Below are 22,498 nucleotides of genomic sequence, written 5' to 3' on the forward strand. Positions count from 1 at the left end.
ATTTCACCACAGCAACGAAAAACACAGCAAGGGGGAGAAGAGAAGAAACCTAACCCTCACCATTCCTTCCAACTACCATAACTTCCTCATCCGGGCTCCGATTGCCGCACCGTTCGCGGCCACGCGCTCAGCGCGTCGAGCTCTACCTTTATATCCAAATAATTTCTCTGGTAAGCCTTCTATTGAGTTCAGAATCTCTATCCCTCTTTCTTTGGTAAACTTGAAAACTTATAGTGAATCTTGTCCAATTTTTGTGTTCGGGTTCAAGTTAGCTTCCGGAACTTGTGGGCTCAAGCTATTGAGCATATGGGTATGGTAAGAACACCCTAACCCTAGCCCAATATTATTTTTGGTAATAGAAAACTGAATTGGAACATATATATGTGTATTAGGTGTAGTTTAAGAGGGTGTTTATGCATTGAACTTGAATTTGGATTATTTGGAGCTTTGTTGGTGACAAGGCTTGCTTTGGGGCTGTTTGATTGAGCTTGGAGGGGCTGTGATTTTATGTTGAGAAGCTGCCTTGGGTGAATTAAGTGATCGGCCAAGGTATGGTTTAAGTTTCGCACGTTTAATATTTACGGTGTTGTGAAAACTTAGGTTAGAGGAACCATAGAATAAGTTAGATTGTTTGTTGTATTTAATGATTAGCCTTGTAATGTTGTTAGAATAGATTTGTTAGTGAATTTATATATTAGAATTATGAGGTGTGAAAGCTATTAATGGTGTGCTCTTATATTTATTTATGATGGATTAGAATTGGTGTTTGTTAATAAGGATGTAGAGTTGTGTTGTGGTGGTATTGTATATGCTGTAACTAATTATGTAATGATCGGAATTGCATGAGACCAAGTTTGGGCTAAACTTGGGAATATAAGGAACTAAACTGGAAAATTTGGGACCTTTTTGTTAAATATACAATTTATGACAAATTTTTAAAGTTAGGTTGTTAAATCTGTCCAGCAGCAGAAAAGATCAAACAGAGCAGCAACTTGTTTGTCTTGCTGCGACTTTTACGAGTTGAGTTTTGGAGCAAAACCAATTTTGTTATAAAATTTGATTAACTTTCTTTATTTCTATAAAATTTTAGAATTTTAAGAGTTGAGGATTGGGAGCTGTGAATTTTTAAATATTGGTGGTCAAAACTGAAAAGAAACAGATTTCAGCAAGCTATGCATCAACTTCCAATGCTTGTAACTCTTAGAATTAAATAGAAATTGGGTTGCAACCAAGACACACTTATTTCTGGATGAGCTAGGGGTTTTCAAATCAAAATTTAGCTTAATTGGAGTTTTGTAATAAAAGTTATTCCAATTGAAAAGTACTAAGCTTGTTGGTTTTTAAAACAGATTTTGCCTCATTTTTACTTAACTTTCAGGTAATGTAACTTTTTCATTAAAAATGGTATTGACTCAGAACCAATTTAGAAAGAAACCTGGATGAGTAAAGTTTAACTACATTAATTTTCAAAGTCATTGGATTTAACTTGGATTTTTTATTGAATTTTGAATATCACATGCTGCTGCTGTTTTTCTGGTTTTATGCACTGCAGAACAGTCACGGTTTTTCCTTTATTCCTAAGGCTAGAAAAATCAGAAAATTATGATATTTAATTTGTTAGAAATCTTATTTCAATATGAACGCCTGGACATAAAGTTTGTGCAATTCCGAGTTCATTTGCTATATTAGAAACAGAAAAGAAAATAGAGTGTCGAGGATGTCTTAGTGATAGTCATGAGTTCGAGAAGTTAAAGTTCAATCCTCGTGTGATGTGATTGATTTAATGTTAGAGTTGGGTTGATTTTAAGATTATTCAATATTAAGAAGGATGAGAAGAGTTTGATAAAAAAGTTTGGTCAGGACTCGGAAAGGGTAATCAAGATGAATTATAAGGGAATGACGATGAAGAATGTGAAAGGGAGGTTGTTAATAAAAGGAGTTAATATGCCATGGCTTGATGAATGATTAAATAATAATTATGACTATGAAATGGCTTATGAATAATGCTATCTGAGATACGAGTTCCCTGGGTAAGAGCCGTGGCTCGCCATCACGTGTTCCAGGTTGAATCTCGATACTCTGTTGACCCTACGTCGTAAGGGTGACCGGGCACGTATAAATTCCCGGGTATGGATAGCCCCCATTGAGTGATTTTATGAAATATGAATGTGAACTCTATGCATAGACTCTTGGGGATGCGCGACGAGGGACAGTCTAAGGTTTTCGGACTTGTCGGGCTGGCTGGATAACCGACAGATGGGCCCCATCAGCCATAGGACAGGCATGCATCATATGCATTTGTTTGTATTGATTGCTATGCATTTTTTTTGGGTATGCCTAATTGATATATATTACCTGCTATTTGTTATACTTGCTATTTGTACTATTTGATCATTACTTGTGCGTGAACTTGTTTGGTTGCTTGTTTCTGTTACATTCTGAATGATGAAAGGATGGAGGAAACGGAGGAAATGGTTTGGTGTTAGGTTAAGCTTGAACTTGAGTAAGTTAGGCAGATTTAGAATACCTACCCCTGTTTATGGCTTCTGTTTAGTACTTAAGTTGGATAATTGAATAACGGAGTTCTAGGATTGCCTATGGCATTCTCAGGACCGTATTTCTTATGCGCGTGGCACTTTTACCATGCTGAGAACCTCCGGTTCTCATTCCATATTGTATTGTTGTTTTTCAGATGCAGGTCGAGAGGCTCCTCGCTAGACGTCTGGATCTTGGGAAGCGAAGTAGTCCTTGGGTGTATTTTGGTTTTTGGTTGTATATATGTATATATTTGTTTAGCTTACTCTCCAAGTAACTTGTGTATGCTGCTCCTCTTAGAGGATTAGGGAGAGATAGGAGTTTACTTTGATGTTTTGGTGTATTTTGGGGATACTTAAGTATGTTTATATGTATATATATATCCTCCGGCCAGCCTTAGCTTCGCAGGCTGAGTCAGGGGCTAGTTATGCTGTTACCTTGGCTTTCCTTTATCCTTCTGCTTATCTTTATCATGTTCCTATTAGGTCTCTTAGCATGCAAGTAATCCTATTCCTTGAGCGTTGCGCTTTTTATTTTGCGATTTTGTTTACCCGTTTTGTTTCAAGGCTCCTAGTATATTATTTCTTTCAGTATTATATGTATATCTTTACTGTTTAGAGGTCTGTTATACCACACTACCTCTGTTCTACGACTTAAGCGTAAAACACTATGTAGTATGGTGTTACAATAACTGCAGTAGATGAAGGCAATAAAAGAGTAAAAACCAAACTATTGAGAGTATAGCGTACTCAAAACAAAAGGATATAAACTAAAATTAATATAAAATTAAACAAAATATGAACATGGTAAAGAATACAAAGACACTGATAAAACAAATGATATAAACTAAAACTAACAAAATTAAATAAAGCATGAAGATGGTAAAGAATGTGAAAAGATATTGATATTTACATCGGTTTATTTTTTTTATTTATTAGCAATTTGCAGACCGTCTGATATTTTCTGTTGAAAGATGTGTTTTTATAGTTACAGGAGTAACAAAACTATTTTCATCTTAGTAAAAAGTTATTGGATTTTTTAAAACAAATTTTATGTCTATTTTGTCCTCATAATTTACTTTCTGAAATAGTTTATTTAGGGTTAATATAGTCTAAAAAAATTGGACACCAAAGTCATATTAACTCTCTGTATTGGCTTTATATATTGTTATAGATTAAAATATTTAAATAATAATTAAGAAAGTACTTTTGTTGTAGCCTTAAGTTATAATGAACATAAATAAGATCGTTAAGTTTTTTATGCTTCAATCGATCCTTTTTTGGATATGGATCCTCTCAATTTTTTTTTAACAATTAAGGGGTAAAGTATGATCTCTTACCATTAATTTTATAAGTGGGACCAAGAATAAATATAAGAGAGAGAGAACAATGAATGGATAGAAATCACACTTTACACTCTCAATTTTTTTAATAATTGAAAGGATCCATTCCCTCCTTTTTCTTTGAGTGAATGTATTAAAAAATACTCTAATTATATTCACAACCTAAAAAATTATAAGTTTGGCTTAAAACACAAATCGGGAACTTTTATAAATTTAGTTCTCCACATCCATAAAATTCCTACAATTGATCTTAACATAAAAAATAAACAATATATCACAACAACAAATATCAAATAAAGAATCAAAGACTCTCCTTAATAAGAAATTAATAAGATTTTCAAAGTCTTATTTAACATTCTTAAAGATTTATTCTCATCTCACTTGCCAGCTTAGAATTCAAATATATATGTCAGGGACGGACCTACATAGGGCAGGAGGGGGCACTTACCCCACGCTCATTTTAATTTTTTTTTAAATATATATATAATATATTTTCATTTTAAATTTTAAATAATTTCACTACAAATAAACTAAGTCCAATTATTTAAATTCTCAAACTCACTTTATTTTTTTTTTTATCATTTTAACTATTAGTTAACCTAATTAAATTTAATCTTCTCTCATTCTCAAATTTCAGCCGTCACCACTTTTTTATTCTCGTAAACTCTTTTCTCAGTTTCATATTTTCAACCTTTTTTTTATTCTTTGTTTAGTGGTTATCTTCTCTTGATCAAAATGTAAATTTTGAATTCTTTATTTTTTTTATATACCTCTTTATGACTTTATGTATCTTTTAATTTCATTGTTTTTCTTTTTGATATTTTCAATTACAAATTTTAATTTAAGCAATTATAATTTAGGTATTAATCTAATTTTTTATTCTCTTCATGAATTTATATATTTTATTTTATTCTCAATTTAGTGATCTTTATTATTTATTTGTTTATCTTTCGTTCTATTTTATTATATAAAATTATATTGCATATAAATTTCTAAAGTCAATTGATCAATTTATTAATTTAGAATATATATTTTTTGTTTTTAAAAATAGTAATGAAAAAATATTTTAAAATAGTAATGATTATTTGGTTACATATATAGAGAGACATTCAATTAAGTTGATAATGAGACAATTATTTAACATTTTTAAAATATGAAAACAAGAAGAGAAGTACCATCGAGATTTGAAGAAAAAAAAGTTAGCCACTAATGTATTTTTTTATTTTTTGTATTCGAATAATTAATGTACACCTTTATTTTATTAAATTTGAATTAATATATCTTTTAATAATAATGTATATTATTTTTGTCCCCTCAACATAAATTTTCTGGGTTCGTCACTGATCACCATAAACATATTTTTCAATGACATCTAATAGGCCAAAAGTCATTTGCTTATGCTTTTCAATTTTTTTAGAATTAAATCAAAAAACTGAATTTAACCAATAACTAGGCAAGAAGATTTTTACAAAATTATAAATTTCAACGTGTATCTAAAATCTTTAAATATCGATCCATAATCTTCTACCTCTTTTAAAACATCTTCATCATCTCTTTACTAGCCTTATAAATAGTTTAATAAAGAAAATCATTGCAGCTTTGTCTTCAATGTCCACAATACGCAAACACGAATAAGTGGCTCAATAAATTTAAAAATATCAATACATTGATTCTAAAATTTAGAATCTAATATTTGATCTATAAATTTTTTAGCTTTAAGTTATTTAGAATAAGATGAGGTTGTCCATTCTTTAGAAGTCACCATAACTCTCAAAACATCCTTTTGAGTTAAAATATTTTACAAAACAATGAAGTTAGTGGCAAACCGAATTAAAGATGGATGAAGTAATTTTTGTCCACTTGTAAATTTTTTCATCAAATACAAATAATGACTCATTATAGACATACTTATTACTTAGTACTCATTGAAACTAGTGACACAATTTTACTCACTTTCTCCAACTTTTTAATATCTTGGAGCATCAAATTAACATATTGTGAAGCACAATGAGATTAAGGGTATTTATAGGTCGAGTTTAAGTGGACCCACACCTGTCCCTAAAAAGTTATCGGATCTATTTTAACCTGATCAAAAAGTAACTTGAAATAAATCGGATTAAATCGAAATGATTCGATGTAAAATTAGTATATACAAATTTGTAAATTTTATATACTAAAGTAATAAAATTTTACTTTTAAAAATTAAATTTAATAAATATTATATTATATTTATATCAAAATAAATTATTTTAAAATAAAATAATGATGTATAATATAAAAATATTATTTGAAGTATAAAAGTATAACATGACATTACTAATTTCATAAAATATATGTTTATTGTAAAAAAATTAAAGTTCGAGACAAGCAACACGAACCGAAACATAACCTGAATCCAAAAATAAAACCGAGCAAAAATTGCAAATATAAACCCGACAAAATATGTCTGTGATCCGAGTTGGATTTCGAACCAGACTGGATATTAAAGGCTGATTTTTTTATATGATTTAGTGGTGTGAGTTATGCTGCATTATGATCATTACGGAGGAATTACACTGTTATGACTGTGTTGCTTTTAGGAATTTGGGGGAAGAAATCGGTGGGTCCGATTTCAAGCAGAGAGAGGAAGAAACACAAATCGGACCCACCGATTTGTGTGAGAGAGAGAGATTTAGTTTACATCAAATCGCTGCCACCGATTTGTGGGAGTCCAATTTCATAAAACAGAGAGTGCATCAATCAGACCCACCGATTTCGGGTGGCCAAAAATTTTTTTAATCCGGCAGTGCACCAATCGGACCGAGCGTTTTGTGTGGCACGCAGTCGGTCCGTCCGATTTGCCTGTAACTGCATACATAAAATGGAAAAAAATCACAGAAGCCTCATTTCTTTCTCGCCGGTCTCAGCTGATGTTCTTCCTCTTCTCTCATTCTTCTCCTTCATTCTTGTAGAATAGATTTCAGTGAGTGTGAGAATAGGCAAGTACGCATACTGATATGGATGATAGAGTTGTGTTGAAAATTTATTATTATGGACAGATTTTGTTGCAAACATAAGAAGGAGTTTAATTTGTGTGTGAAAATTCATTAGATGTTGTTATTCTGTTCACATTGTCATTTGATGAATTGAAATGTGTGATTTGTGAGAAGATAGATTCTCAAAGATCTAGGAGAGTATCATGTATTTTGTACAAGTATCCTTTATCTGTGTTTGGTGGGTTTGTTCAATTTCAGACCAAGTACGTGACGGATGAAGCGAGTATGCATAAAATATTTTCAATGTATATGGAAAATCGCCACCGAATGTCATCGAGTTGTATGTTGAGTTTGAGAAATCTGAAGCGGACCATAACATTGAATTGGAAGATTATAATAGTGAAAGCGAGGATGAATTTGAAAGTAACTATGAGATCGTTGGTCCAGGTGAAGACGAAGATGAAGCTGGCGGCGCCATGAACGCAGATGTGGCGGAAGTTGCAAATGCACTAGCAAACCCGCATCTGTTTTAGGAGCCTTCTTTCATGCGGTCGTTGGATTTGGAGGCTATGCACGCACCGGAGCTTCCGCAATATATAAATGCAGGTGCGTAAAGCTAGACAACTATGTGAAACTCTGTAGTAGCTGATCAATAAGTCAGATGAGTAATATATGTGATATGTGGATAGTCATTTATGATCATAGCATTTGATTTTTTTATTAATTAATAGTTCTTTGTTATGGATTATATTTAGTTGTTCTTTACGTAGATAGAATAGAGAAAAAAAAAGACAATTATGATCTTACATAGTAAAGTGTGTTTATTAATTGAGTTGTAATAAATGATTTATTACTGAGTACATAATACAGGATTTATTTCTTTTGATGTACGCAGCGCTTCCTGTTGTGGCAGATGGTGAGTTCACAGTGGGGATGGAATTCAGTTCAAGGGAGGCAGTAATCAAGGCAATGAAAGATTATACCATCCGGAGAGGTGTAGACTATCGGGTATATGAGTCGAAACCGACGACATTCTATGCCAAATGTACAGAATATGGCAATGGTTGTGACTGGTTGATCAGGGTTACCAAAATGTAGAAGAAGTACTGTTGGGAGATAAGGAGGTACAATGGAAGTCACACTTGTACTAGGTCTACTATTTCTCAAGACCATTTGAAGCTGGATTCCAAGACAGTTGCACAAGCAATTAAGCCGTTGGTAGAGGTTGATCCGTCTATAAAGGTGAAATCAGTCATTGCTGAACTCCAGTCAAAGTTTAACTACACCATCAGTTATCGCAAGGCTTGGTTAGCAAAGCAGCAGGCGGTGGAATCAATTTTCGGAGGTTGGGAAGCATCATATGAAGCTTTGCCCATATGGTTTGAGGCCATGTGTCACAAGGAGCCATCAGCATTGGTTCACTTTGAAACAATGCCTGCTTACCAGGGGGATGATTTGGTTCCTGATATACGTGTACTGCATATACGTGTATGTTCATGATGTATACAAGATGGACCAAGTTCGAAGAGTATACAGGGCTATGTTTAGACCACTGGAAAATCCTGCAACATGGCCTGCTTATCATGGACCTCGATTCGTTGGAAACCCGTTCCTCAGACGTGTAGCCAAAGGTCGTCCGAAGATGACCCGCTTCTTGAATGAGATGGACACTTGTATGTTGCGTCGCCCTAGGCGACGCAAGCAATGCGGTGCCGAGGGCCATGGTCGTAGTAGATGTCGCCAAAGTGGTGGACCAAGTGCAGGTCCAGCCGAAGAGTAGTAGTTACCTTTTTTTACATTTCATTTGAATTTACATTTATGTACGACATTGACATTTGAATTTACCAACTCGTGCTTGTATTCATTTCAAACCTGATTAACATACTCGATAGAAAAATAGTCATAACAACGCAATTAACATAGTCGATAATTAAATAGTAATAACAACCTAGTTAACATACTCAATAAGTAAATAGTACAAATTAATTTTTAAATAGTAGTAACAACCTAATTAACCTACTCAATAATTAAATAGTTACAACTTCATTTTTAGATAGTAATAACTACCTAATTAACAACTTAGTTCATCCATACAACTTCACTTTCTCGGTGCCCACTTCATATCTTTGTATAACTTTCTGCACTTCTTGCAATCCTATTAAAAGCGGATGGTGTATACCGATTCGCACTCCGACGTGGAGGATCAACTCTAAAGTTGTAACCTTTACCTTTTTTACTTGTGGCCGTACCTACGAAAACACAACAAATGTTGGATGCTATTACTCAAATGGCAATTCAATATGTAATACAAATACAAGTTCACCATGAAGCTACTAATAGAAATTCATAATCAAGCCCTAAATCATTACCAACAATTTATTTTACCTGCACTAGGCGCTGGATCCTCATCAACAGCATCATCATCATCTTCATCCTCATCCTCACCCTCTGGATGGTCTACTAGGTAGTTATCAGTCTCATCATCAACTGCTCTATTACTCTCATGAATCAGACTCATCGGAATATGTCTAGAGTTTTCACTCTGTATAATCCCTCCCACCCTTTCAGCACTTCTGCTCAAGTCAACAAACATTCTGGTACTAGAATTATCAGAGGAAGTACAAACCCGAGGTCTCGAATCCAATGACCTCCTAGCTGGAGTAATACCACCCGAATGTGCTTGATGGTCTGTGGGAATGTCAACATAATTACCTGAATGTGAGTGGTGCGACCTCGATGCCATGAAACCAAGCAGCTGACTGAATGAAGTTTGCTCTCCATACTCAAACTGTGGACCACCCTAATATTGTTGATGTACCGGGACTGACGCTGAAAAATAATCAGACGGATGTGTGTCAGGAACATATGGTGCAAAATACTCAACCCCCTGTTGTGGCGGTTCCGGTGGTGGTGGATGACCTTCTGGATTCTCTTCGAATACAAGGTTCGACAATTGCAAGTAGTCACCAAATGCTTCTCGGTACCAATGCATGTAAATTTCCAATGGATAATGTAAATACACCAAGTCATCAGAGAGGGTGTGACTATATCGATTGATCTACTGCATCACCCAAAAAGAGTGGGTATTGGCCCAATCTTGATTCTTAGGCCCAGTTAGATTTTTGCCGTGTGATGCACCTAGATCCCGCTCTTGATTAGGAACACCCTGTCTCAATCCAAATTGCCTCCTGACTCTATCAGATGCATGCCACTCGATGCATTCAAAAGATATAAGTGGCACTGTGGCACTCCAGATAACCGAATTATGACGGATGTCTAAAGGAATCACGTATAGGTCGATGTTTCCAATGCCGTAAGCCTGCCAAACAAACTAGACACATCAAATCAGTCAGATGATTACACAACAATTAATTCACTTAACAAGTTACATAAGGTACTTGTATTTTACAAAATACCTATCCTTCTTGTAGATCATCCAACAACCTCCTGTAGTGCACAAGCGTTTTATATCGGTAGGCATAGTTTTCACGGTCCCAATTACGCCACCTGCCGTTGGACAATCCATTAGTTAACTTATCTTGTGGAAAACAAAATACAATTTCTATCAATTCTTTCAATGCATACTTTAATCAAAAGTACCTGTTTACAATTGGAAACACTCGGGGATTGCCGGGAATCGGCGCTAGAAATGGTAGTCGGATCCAAGCCCAACTGAGCAACAGTGTCAGTGGACCGTCCATCTCCTTGCAGTCAACACGAGTTGCCCTACACAATGATCTATACAAGTGTGCTAGGCATGCCGAACCCTAACTAAACTATATGATCTGACCAAAGTTACGGAGCAAAGGTAAAAAATTCCAATGCACAGTTGCACCTGACTTATCTCTAAACAGAATTGTCCCAAATAACAACATTATGTGACACTTTACATACATCTGAATGTGCACATCATCATTCAACACTATACGATCTTTCAAACCCCTAAACCATGTTAATTTTATAAAGCTCCCTCTACAGTCCGTCTTCCTCGGTGCAACTCCAAATTGGTGCAAGCACTCGGCTTCCAATGCCTCAACACTACTCATGGTCGGTCCTGTAATCGGAAGACCATTTGTCGACAGACTGAGAATTATCGCCATATCCTCCAAGGTCACGGCACACTCACCAACTGGAAAATGAAATGTGTGAGTCTCAGGCCGCCATCTCTCAATCAGAGCATTAATCATTGCTGACTGACATTGGATAATTCCAATTTGTGAAACATAATAAAATCCAGTCTCGCGTAAGTGTGACTCAACAATTTAGTTGTATGGATCCGGCGACTTTAAATGATTGCACATCAACATCTGTGAACCCTACAATATCACATTTCCGCTATAAGTACCATTATAATATAACTATATTCTCAAAAACACAATTATCCTTACATGTCCATTATAACTAATTCCAGCATAATTGCATTTCAAACATACACAGTAAATCTGTTATACAAAAATCCTTCAATCATATTCATTACCTTATAACAAAAATTATTTAACCTTAACTAACTAACCAGAATAATTTCACGACTGATAAACTATTTATTCGTAAAACATCATACTAATTTTATTATTATTATTATTATTATTATTATTATTATTATTATTATTATTATTATTATTATTATTATTATTATTATTTATAACACGGCATCATAATAATAATTTCCTAATCTAAGTTTAGTTATTACTAATTTATTGTCTAAATTTTACTGAATTAAAATTCAATTATTAATGATCATAAATAAAATAATTTATTAAATTTTTATTATTAATCATAATAATTTATTAAACTCAATTACTACTGCTAATAATAATAATAACAACAATAATATATCAATCAATCTACTCTACTCTAATTTAATATGTACAGATCTCATTCCTTCTCCTTCTTCATTCATTCATTCTTTTATTATTTTATTTTAACCAATAACTATTAAAAAAAAAACCCAATTCTTCCATAGAGGACCATATCATACATTCATGCATACATACATGATTAATTCCTATTTTGATTTCTATTTCTAACCACCTAACAATAAAATCATACACACATACATGATTAATCTCTACTTAGTGCCATTATAATATATATTGCTAATAAAATTTAATATTATCACTATTATTATTATTATTAAATCAGATTATCAAAAAATAAAAACTTACATAATTTGGATGCCCAAGATAATTAACAATATGAAATTCTGGTTGATTTACTTCTTTAATTTTTGGTCTTCTTGGCATTTTCTTTAAATTTTTTTGAAGGTTTGTTGTGGTCTAACAATGGTGATAAAGGAAGAAAGTGGTGGGGTTGAATGTGTGTTGAAGAGAAGGATACGAGAGTGAAAGGTATACTGCTGGGAGGGGGAAAACAATGGTCTTTTGGATGAGGGAGTCACGAGCCAACCAAGGAAGGCTGCATGCGTGACGCGTGGACAGGGAACTCAAATCGGTGGCACCGATTGGTGCACCTTCCACGTCTTGAAATCGGTCCGTCCGATTTCCGTCCACCAAATCGGTCCGTCCGATTTCTTTTACCCAGCCCTCAACCCTCCAAAAAAATTCTAGCCCACAGCCCTAAAAATTATAAAATGATATTTTGTAAGCCCAACCCTAATTAAGCCCTCCCAACAAAAAAGCAAAATAGGGCTGGCCCTATAAGCCCTACAAGCCCTAAATCAAATCTTCTCCTCTCTGAGAGTTTGAGACCCGGACAATCTAAACTTCAATTGATAGAAGTTGCAACGAGCAGGTTTTTGAAAGACAATGTTATCGGTGAAGGGGGATATAGAGTTGTTTATCAAGGCAAGTTAATCAATGGGAGTCCTGTGGCTGTTAAGAAGCTCCTCAATAATCTGTAAGATTTTTGAATTAGTTTATCAGTTTTTTGGCTATTATCAAAATTGGTTTTGTAGAATCTTTCTTGTCTTGTTTTACTAGGATGTGTGTATGCAGCTAGTTTAACTAACACTATCGTCTCACCTGATGCAGAAGACAAGCCGAGAAGGAATTTAGAGTGGAAGTTGAGGCTATTGGACTATTAGAGTATTGGTCATGTGCGGCACAAGAACTTAGTCAGACTTTTAGGTTATTGCATTGAAGGCACTCACAGGTATCAAATTGTTTTGTTATGCATTCCATTTAATTAAACATCAAAATGGTAACTGCATAATTATTATTATTATTATCATTTTTTTAACTTGTATCCATTTGTGTTTGACTTTTGATGGCTGCTTTTATATGGATCTGACCATACAAAATGAATATTTAATACTTCTATTAATTACTGGAATTTAGTTGTAGAGCGAATTTAGTTGTCTTATTGATTATTGACTAATATAGTTAGAAGTTCTCTGCCATGGTTTTCCTATGACCAAAGATTTCGTTAACATTTTCTCTTGCTTTTCCATTCCTAATACATGTTTTGCTTGTTTGATTGATTGTTACTGTTTTCTCTTCAATTACTTCTTATTGAAACTTCAGAGATGAATAATTAATATGAATTAATGAATGTTGTTGTTGTTGCTATAGAATTTTAATACACATTATTTGGATATAATTAGAAAATTTATAAACATGGATGATGAAATTGTTTCTGAGACTCCTGTTCAAGCTTTTGGTAGTGTTGATTCTGGTAAAAAATCTAATGTTTGGAGGTTTTTTAAGAAGATTGAAAAAGACAGAGATGGTATTGAAAAGGCTGAATGCAATTTTTGTCATCATGAATACAAAATTGAAAAAAAATCCGAAAACTAAGAATGCTTACAGGACTTCTCATCTAAGTCGTCATATAGTTTCTTGTAAATCTATACCCCTCAATATTAGATTTGATGATGATATAGAGGGTCTGCCAACTAAAATTGATTAGAATGTTCATAGAAAAAAACTCGCTCAGGCTATAGCAAAACATGATCTTGCGTTTAGCTTTGTTGAGTATGAGGGTATTAGAAATTGGATTAATTACATTAGTCCAATGATTATAATGCCTTCTAGAAACACTTTAGTTTCAGATCTTCAAATGATTTATTCAACAGAGAAAGAGAAATTGAGGCAGAAAATGTCTAGGATACCTAATAGAATTTGTTTGACATCTGATGTGTGGACAACATCTACCATTGAAGGATATATTTGTCTGACAGCTCATTTTGTTGATGAGAATTGGCGACTAGTGAGTAAGATTTTGAATTTTTGTCGAATGATTCCTCCCCATACTGGAACCGATATGAAAGCAGTCTTATTTAACTCTTTGAAGCAATGGGGTATTGATAAGAAAGTAATCTCTATTACTTTAGATAATGCTTCTGCAAATAACAACATACAAAACATCTTAAAAACTCATCTACGTAAGCAGAATAGTTTGCTTTGCGATGGAGAATATTTTCATGTGTGTTGTTCCGCTCACATTTTAAATTTGATTGTACAAGAAGGGTTAAGGGTGGCTGCTGGAGCTTTATTTAAAATCAGAGAGAGTGTGAAATATGTGAAAGCTTCTTATGGGAGAAAAATGAAATTCAAAGATTGTGTGTAGCAAGCAGAAATTGAAGAAGGTGTTGGTCTAAAATCAGATGTTCCAACTCGATGGAATTCTACATATATGATGTTGGAAAGTGCAATTAAATTTGAAAAAGCGTTTGACATCCTTAGTGTTGTAGATGGAGCTTATAAAGATTGTCCGACAAATGAAGAATGGAGCTTAGCAAAAAAAAATGTGTGAATTTTTAGAGCCATTTTATGAAACTACAAACCTCATTTCGGGTTCATCATATCCAACATCAAATTTGTATTTTATGCAAGTTTAGAAAATTGAATGTCTTTTGGAAGACAATCAAACTTGTGATGATGTTGTTATTATGAACATGGCTTTCAGAATGAAGATGAAGTTTGATAAATATTAGAAGGATTATAGCACTGTCTTGGCTTTTGGGGCAATTCTTGATCCTCGATTAAAGTTAAAGTTCTTGAGGTTTCAACCTTATAAAAACTAGATCCTTCAACCTTTGAATTGAAAGCAAATGAAGTATTGGAGAAATTTAAAAGATTGTATGGAGAGTACATAAATACTTTTGGTGGTTCAACAATTTCTCAAAGTAGTAATCAATCTCCTATGTCACCTGAAGAAGGAAGGCTTACAAAGAAGAGCAAAATGGTAATGAAGGTATTTAATTTTAATATAGTATTATTTTTCTCCTATTATGTTTATTCGTTACTTAAATAATCTTTATACTATATCTTTTAGGAGTTCAAAGAATTTGACTGTGAAACCCAAACTTCCAAGGATAAAGATGAATTAGAGATTTATCTAAAAGAAGGTTTGATTCACACCAATGAAGATGATTTGAAGTATGATGTGCTAAATTTTTGGAAGATTAATGAGGATAGGTTTCCCACTCTGTCAGTTATGGCCAGAGATGTTTTAAGTATTTCCATCACTACTGTAGCATCTGAGTCTGCATTTAGTATTGGTGGACATGTTTTAACAAAATATAGAAGTTCCACTCTTCATGAGCATGTCCAAATGCTTATTTGCACAAGGAGTTGGTTACGTGGATTTGTTCCAAATCATGATGGTAAATATTTATGCTATTTTTTTCAAATATTTTAAATTGAATTTCTAACTGTTTTTTAATTGGTTGATTTTAGATGATGAAATTGGTGAAATTCATGAAGAAGAAGTGTCAACAGCAACGATGCATCCCCCTCAACATTCATTATTTTAGATGATGAATTTTTGTGTCAACTTTATTTTGATTTTCTAGAGACATTATTGATGGTAATTCTAGAGAGTAAGAAAAAGGGTGATGAGATAGTGAATGCCATGTTTGATTTCTTGATATATATATATATATATAGTTAAAGTTGGATTTAATATGATCAATGTACATTATTAACATTTATTTTTTTATTTTTTACGCATAAAAATGATAAAGGGATAAAACAAACTAATGACTTTTAATAAGTTTTATGTGTGTTGTTGAAATAGAGAATGTATAAAAAAAAAAAAAAAAAGAGAATTAGATAACCCATGGGTTGACCCTAGAGTTTTTGGCCCATGAGGACTTTTAGCCCTGAGGACTTTTTAAAAATTTGACCCTATTAATTAAAGGGCTTTTTATTCTTCTGGCCCTATAAAGTAGAGCCAAACATATTGACACTACTAGCTGCTATACTCCATCAACCCCTCCATATCAAAATTAAAAATCTCGATATTAAACACCCTTAAACGAGATCAATACAATTTAAAAAACTCAGATTCCAACAACCTCGTCCTACCAGCAACATAATTTACATCATTATCAGTCACTAACGCAAAATATTCTCATAAACAACAAATAATATAACATCCTTAAACAACTTAAATAAAATATCAGTAGTTTTTGAGACATGCGAAGCAGAAAAGTTACGACACGAATGAAAGCACGGTGTTGCAGAGGAGCCAGTAAGAGACACAGCAACAAGACTGCAACGTGCAGTATCGGCGATAGAAGGTTGAGGACTTGAGGGCTGGGGCTTTTCTCCTTCAAGAAATTAGGTTACTTTTCCTTTTTTTTTTTAGTTCAAAACCATGTTGTTTAGGGGATTAAAAAAATTTAGAACTGATTCAAATTTCATAAATTCACCTGTTCTGGGTTTTTAATGAAATTCTCCGAGTCAAACCAATTTTCATCAGTTTTTTTTTCTTCTCCGATCTTATGCTCAATTTGGACCCGTTTTAAACTCGATTCACCAATTTTTCAGGCTATTTGAATGGACAAAATGAACATCCTTCATACTATCTAGAATAACCATTCGAGTACTAGGGATAATAAACATCTTTCCAAAAGCTTAAACTAATTTTTGGGTTCACCAAAGATCGAACTCTTGACATTTCGGATCTAGAGCTTTAATACCATATCATGATACCACTCATCCCAAAAGTTTTAGCTAATGGAAAAAAGTAACACTAATAATTATATCTCTAATACTCTCTAAACCTCCATTATACACATTGTACAAATATTTCATTGGCTCCTCATATTCAATAAGTTAATTATAAGAATCTACATGTCCAAATCAACAAGTTATAACTCAAATAGTATAGTATTTCTATATTAACCTAAAAGTCACGAATTCGAATCTTCCTTATCTTTGGGAAAAAAAAAAATCCACAGGTCCAATGTAAAAACCCGCAATAATTAGAGAAATTTAAAAGTAGAGTACTTACTCCAGTTTAAATTTATGTTGCTGTGTATCATCAAAAGATATAAATCATGTTTATTAGATGCATAGTCAATGCATGGTTACTTAATTCTTCACCATCATAACATTTCTTCTTTTCTGGCTAATTAATGTGACTCTGATCCAAGTCAGCACTCATATCTCTCTGTATGTATGGCAAGTTCTTCTTAGGAAGCCTAGAAAATCAGGGGACTATATAGTAATTTATTATATTGTCTTATGCAGTTTTTTTTTTTTTTTAAATTAAAGCAACGACCGTTAGATGTTATATATGGTCCATTAGTGCACCAAACCAACCAGTCCAAAAATAAAGGATTTCATTATTATATTGCGCCTAGTTTAGCCTTTTCTTTTCTTTTTTTTTTCTTTTTTTTTTTCAAACAACTAATGAAGTAGCCGTGATAGCATTGTTTGCATAAATATTATAGAATCAGTATGCATTCTTTTAGTATGGTAATTATATTCAGATTTTTTGTATATCGATTTTTATAATTAAATTAAAAATGAAGAATGTTAGGACCAATAAATTTTATGATTTGTAGTCATTAATTAATTATCATCAGTATTTTTAATATTATGAAATTATATATAATGGTATGAAACTACTTACTTTTCTTTTATTGGTTAAGTACTAGTCAAATTTTAATAAAAGTATTGAACTTAGATTTTTTCAATAAAAAATATTAGCTGAAAGGAAGAATATGCCAGTCCAACCAACTACATGTTAGTCTCTACTCATCCATTTCATGTTTAATTCCAGAATTATTTAAAAAAAAATATATTACGTACATCATCATATAGACATAAATCTGCTTAAACAAATATGTGATGAGTCTAAAAATTTGTATATCTCAAAATTTTAAAATTTTTATATAGGAAAATTCAAAAATTATATATCTAAACCTTGTATTAGATGATTTTTGGTTAGTTTTATAATTTTTCAGAATTTTATATATACAAAAACTCAATGACACTGCTACAGGTTTTAAGTTTGAACTGTAACATTAATATCATTAATATTGTCTTGCTCAAAACTGGCTATTGTTTATGTAGTAGAATGATATACATAGATTACTGGAAAAGAAATTCGTAATTTATTTATTACCTATATTTATAATTGAACAAGGCTTTGCAATTAATCATATGTTATTGCACTATTGTGAATGATGAAAAAACAATAAAGATCAGTCGTTAAAAATTATGGTAAGTGTTAAGGTGCAAGTAATTCATATATACAGCACGCACCAACTTTTTCCCTCTTATTCTACTATCAATTAAGAATTCATCTTTCACAAGATAATGCTAAAAAGTGAAACGTACCTAACTTTGTTTGATGCCTCTCAAGTGTCAAATATGATCATGTACTATACCTACTTATACATAGCCCGCATTATTAGCATGCTATGATGCACGGATACTGACACGGATACAATACGGGACACACTGACACGCAAATTTTAGAATCTTATAAGACATGGAGACACGCATACATATAAAATATAAATTATTTTTTAGATAAATTATAATGATATTTTGATATTTTATTGATATTAAAATATAAATTAATTTTTTTAATTATTTTTAGTGTCTTATTTTAATTATATCAAGTATTTAAAATATTTTTTATTTTAATAAATAATAATATATACTATATCTAAATTTATTTCAAAAATATATGTTAAGAATAAGACTGGACACGCGCACGTGATGGTATTTAGGTGTGTTCAAGCATGTCCGGAAAAAAATTCTTTTGCTTTTTATTAAGATACCGTTGGACATACAGACACACGTGTCCGACGAGTGTCAATGAGTGTCGTGTCCGAAATATGTCCGACACGCGAATACGGCAACTCAGTAAAATATCCGTGCTTTATAGTTAGCATGTATATATTTCCTTTGAACTTTTATTTGATAATCTTACTTAATTTATTATAGACTTTTCTTAAATATTAAGTATAATCTGTTATTGAATTTGATCTTGTTAAAACGTGAAACTTGATTAAAAAAATTGATATATATTTTTTACCAAAATAAAAAATATTTTTAAAAAATATTTATTTACAATATACTAAATTTAATCTTTATAATAATATCTAATCTTTTAAAGTATTTAAAATATAAAAAAATATTTATAATAAAATATAATAAATTAAAATTTTTTTAATATTATTTTAATTATAAACAAATATTTTTGTATTCCACTCCTACTTACTGGCCGAGGAATGAGAATGGAGAACTCTGCGGCCTGCGGGATGGTACTATACTTTTCTCTTGCACTATCATCAATAAGAAAAATGTCTCCTATTTTTAGATGTTTATTTATTGATTTTTGTAGAGGTGGCGAATTTCTATAGATATATCATATATATGAGTATTAATTGAAAAAAATTAAAAAATTCAAAATAATAAACTTAACACAATATAATTCAATAACATAATCTAATTTAAAAGATAAAAATTTATAATTTATTCATCAAAAAATATAACATAAATTTAAAAGACGACATAAAAATTTATTTATATTATTCAGTATCAAGTCATTTTATAAGATTATTTTTATATTATCTATCATATTTCTATGATAATATTATCTAGATTTTATACTAATAAAATCATATTAGGTATTTTTTTATGGCTAACACGTGTTACTATTTGGTTTTAAAAAAAAATTCGATTTAAATAGATCAAATATCCACTCTTATAAAAGAATCTCAATTTTTTTTGCGTGTTATTCTTAAATCCTTAAATGATGAATTTGATATGTTCTTTTTCTTTATCCTTTTTAACCAATCTTTCTTTAAATTTATTTTTTATTTTTATTTATTTAATTTTTGTCAAATATATGTATACAAATTGTTTAAAAAAAATAAAATTTGGTATTCTAAAAAAAAAAACAAAATTTAAGCTTTTTTATCTGTATAAGAATGACGAAAAAGAAAAAATTAGGAATCGAAAAAAAAAGAGAAAAAAATTAGAATTCATAAGGAAGGAAGAAATTGAGTTTGTGATACCAACAAAAAGTTATAAATAATATGATTGTTTCTGTTTTTCTATATTTCTGAGAAATTTTGTTTAGTTTTTAATGATTCAAATTTTCAGTTGCTAAATTCCTTCTCAAACATAGATTTTAAATTAAGCTGTAAAAATATATCAAATTATAAATTTATAGTTAAATTAAATTGGTGAAAACTCAGGTGGAGTCGACTTCACGTGAAGTTGATAATTGAGAGCTGTTAGATGATTTAACTGATTTGATTAAATTTTTATCTAACGACTCTCAACTATCAATTTTACATGAAGTCGACTGCACCTGAGTTTTTACTAAATAAATTTCATGATAATCAACCAATTAACTTTCATATTAATTATGAAAAATTAGAAGAGAACGAATTTTAAGGATGTAACGAAGAAAAAGGGAGTAAAAATAACTGTTTGGTCCAATTTAAATTAATTTTTTAAATTAAACTATTTATATAAAATAAACCGGTTTTTTTTTCAAAAAAAATGATAACAACTTCATGTGAAGTCGACTGTAGATGAATTTTTGTCGATAAATAATCAATACGACAAAATAAAAAATAAAATTCAATTTCTATTCAATGAATGATCATTAAGATTAACAAAAAGTTGTCTAAAAAGTTGAATGCAATATATAAAAAAGTTAATTTATTTAAAAACTGATTAAAAGTTGATATAAATTTGGATGAGTTATTAGCTATATAGCAAATTTTTATTTAAGAATTTAATTTCCGATCCGTTGATATTTGATACCCAATTTTAAAGTCCTTTTTGTTTTTCCCATCCCAGTTTAGTCCTCATTGAAAAAGACATTTACTTAACAGCAAACAATACAAAGAATAGAATGGAGCCCATCCTACAGTAACCAAAACCACCGGTCAAAGTCAAACCCAGCAATATCTTATCCCCCAATAATGCCATATATCTAATAAGCCCCAGCCACCATCTTCTAGGGCTTCATTCAAACATGAGAAAACCTTGTTGCGACAAGGAAGGTACCAACAAAGGTGCTTGGTCCAAGCAAGAAGACCAAAAACTCATTGACTACATCCACCTTCATGGCGAAGGCTGTTGGCGTTCCCTTCCAAAAGCCGCCGGCCTTCATCGTTGCGGTAAAAGCTGCCGATTGAGATGGATCAATTATTTACGACCCGACATTAAACGCGGCAACTTTGCCCCTGATGAAGAAGATCTCATCATCAAACTCCATGCCCTCCTTGGCAACCGGTACGTCCTCAATATTAGACAACTATCACAATTTACTCTGCCTTCACTTTCACTTCATCTCTATCATGCATGTTTCTTACTTTAGGTGGTCACTTATAGCGGGAAGGTTGCCAGGACGCACCGACAATGAAGTCAAGAACTACTGGAATTCTCACATCCGCAGAAAGCTCATCAACATGGGAATTGATCCAAACAACCACAAGTTATATCAAACCTCTCCTCTTCCTCACGCTGCTTCTTCCTCATCCCGCCTCAATCTTGACCTAACCATTGCTTTCCCTGCTCATTATTCTTCTTCGCCTACATTTACCCTCGCCCAAGAAGACGACGACAACAACAACAATAATCCTAAACCAACTTCTGAGAACATGGATGAATCCAACCCTACCCTTCTTTTGTTTCAATAAGTTGTAACTTGAACCATCTCACATTCATTTATTATTCAATAAGATATAAGTATTATTTCAATTATACCATTTAGATAAAAACTCACGTGAATTTGTCTTTACGTAAAGTTGATAATCGAAAAATATTAGATGATAATTTAAATTATCCAATAGATTTTGACTATCAACTTCACATGAATATAATTCTACGTCAGTTTTATTTCGCCTTATATTTATATCTTATTTAATAATGAATAAATTGTGAAAAATAATCAACTAATTTAAACTGATTGTATTTATATTTAAATAAATCTGTGTGTATTTGTTTAATAATTTTATCTTATATATATTTAATTGATATAAAGTTACAGCTCCTTTGTCTCGTAACTACTATATGTACTTGGTGGTGATGATGATGTCCTGTGTTGGTATATATGACAAGAAAGTAATTGTGGAATTATGAGAGAAGGGTTAGTTGGCTGATGAAGGATATAATGTCATCATCATCTCGATATGATGCGTGCTTTTCGTGACCATATTTGAGCATGCATGCACTTCAATCACTTGCCACATCTCTCTACTACCAATCTTTGTCTTACTAGCTTTTCTTCTATTTATATAGTTTAAAGGGAGAAAAGATTTCCATATAATTTCTGCATGCAAAATTCAATAATCTGCCAAGTTTTATTCAACATTTTTTCACACCATTAGTATCTGAATTGTCACTGTTTTCTGACTACACAAGCATATTATCACCATAATGCATAGGTCTTATTTAATTTAATATAAATATCACATGGT

The 22,498-nt window shown here is 31.9% G+C and overlaps 2 protein-coding genes and 1 long non-coding RNA gene across 4 annotated transcripts; 2 read left to right on the top strand and 1 right to left on the bottom strand.

The window, feature by feature from the left end:
• LOC140178022 (uncharacterized) lies at positions 1 to 2,971 on the top strand. 2 transcript variants are annotated; one of them, XR_011870004.1, is made up of 4 exons: positions 1 to 170; positions 269 to 315; positions 393 to 549; positions 2,693 to 2,971. It is a non-coding gene; the product is annotated as an uncharacterized lncRNA (long non-coding RNA). The 2 variants fall into 2 exon arrangements; XR_011870003.1 differs by having other exon boundaries at positions 273 to 315.
• Positions 2,972 to 9,910: 6,939 nt separating this feature from the next.
• LOC140177749 (serine/threonine-protein phosphatase 7 long form homolog) lies at positions 9,911 to 11,039 on the bottom strand. The gene is made up of 3 exons (XM_072210907.1): positions 10,688 to 11,039; positions 10,453 to 10,556; positions 9,911 to 10,171 (listed from the first exon to the last, which is right to left on the bottom strand). Exons 1-3 carry the CDS (start codon positions 11,037 to 11,039, stop codon positions 9,911 to 9,913), a joined length of 717 nt encoding a protein of 238 aa, XP_072067008.1.
• A 9,995-nt stretch (positions 11,040 to 21,034) lies between these two features.
• Positions 21,035 to 21,918, top strand: LOC112736049 (transcription repressor MYB4). Its single transcript, XM_025785410.3, has 2 exons — positions 21,035 to 21,311; positions 21,397 to 21,918. The coding sequence occupies exons 1-2, from the start codon at positions 21,052 to 21,054 to the stop codon at positions 21,716 to 21,718; spliced, it is 582 nt and encodes a 193-aa protein (XP_025641195.1). The 5' UTR covers positions 21,035 to 21,051; the 3' UTR covers positions 21,719 to 21,918.
• The last annotated feature ends 580 nt before the right edge of the window (positions 21,919 to 22,498 follow it).

This window comes from Arachis hypogaea, chromosome 13, assembly GCF_003086295.3.
Source record: "Arachis hypogaea cultivar Tifrunner chromosome 13, arahy.Tifrunner.gnm2.J5K5, whole genome shotgun sequence".
Lineage (NCBI taxonomy): Eukaryota > Viridiplantae > Streptophyta > Magnoliopsida > Fabales > Fabaceae > Arachis > Arachis hypogaea.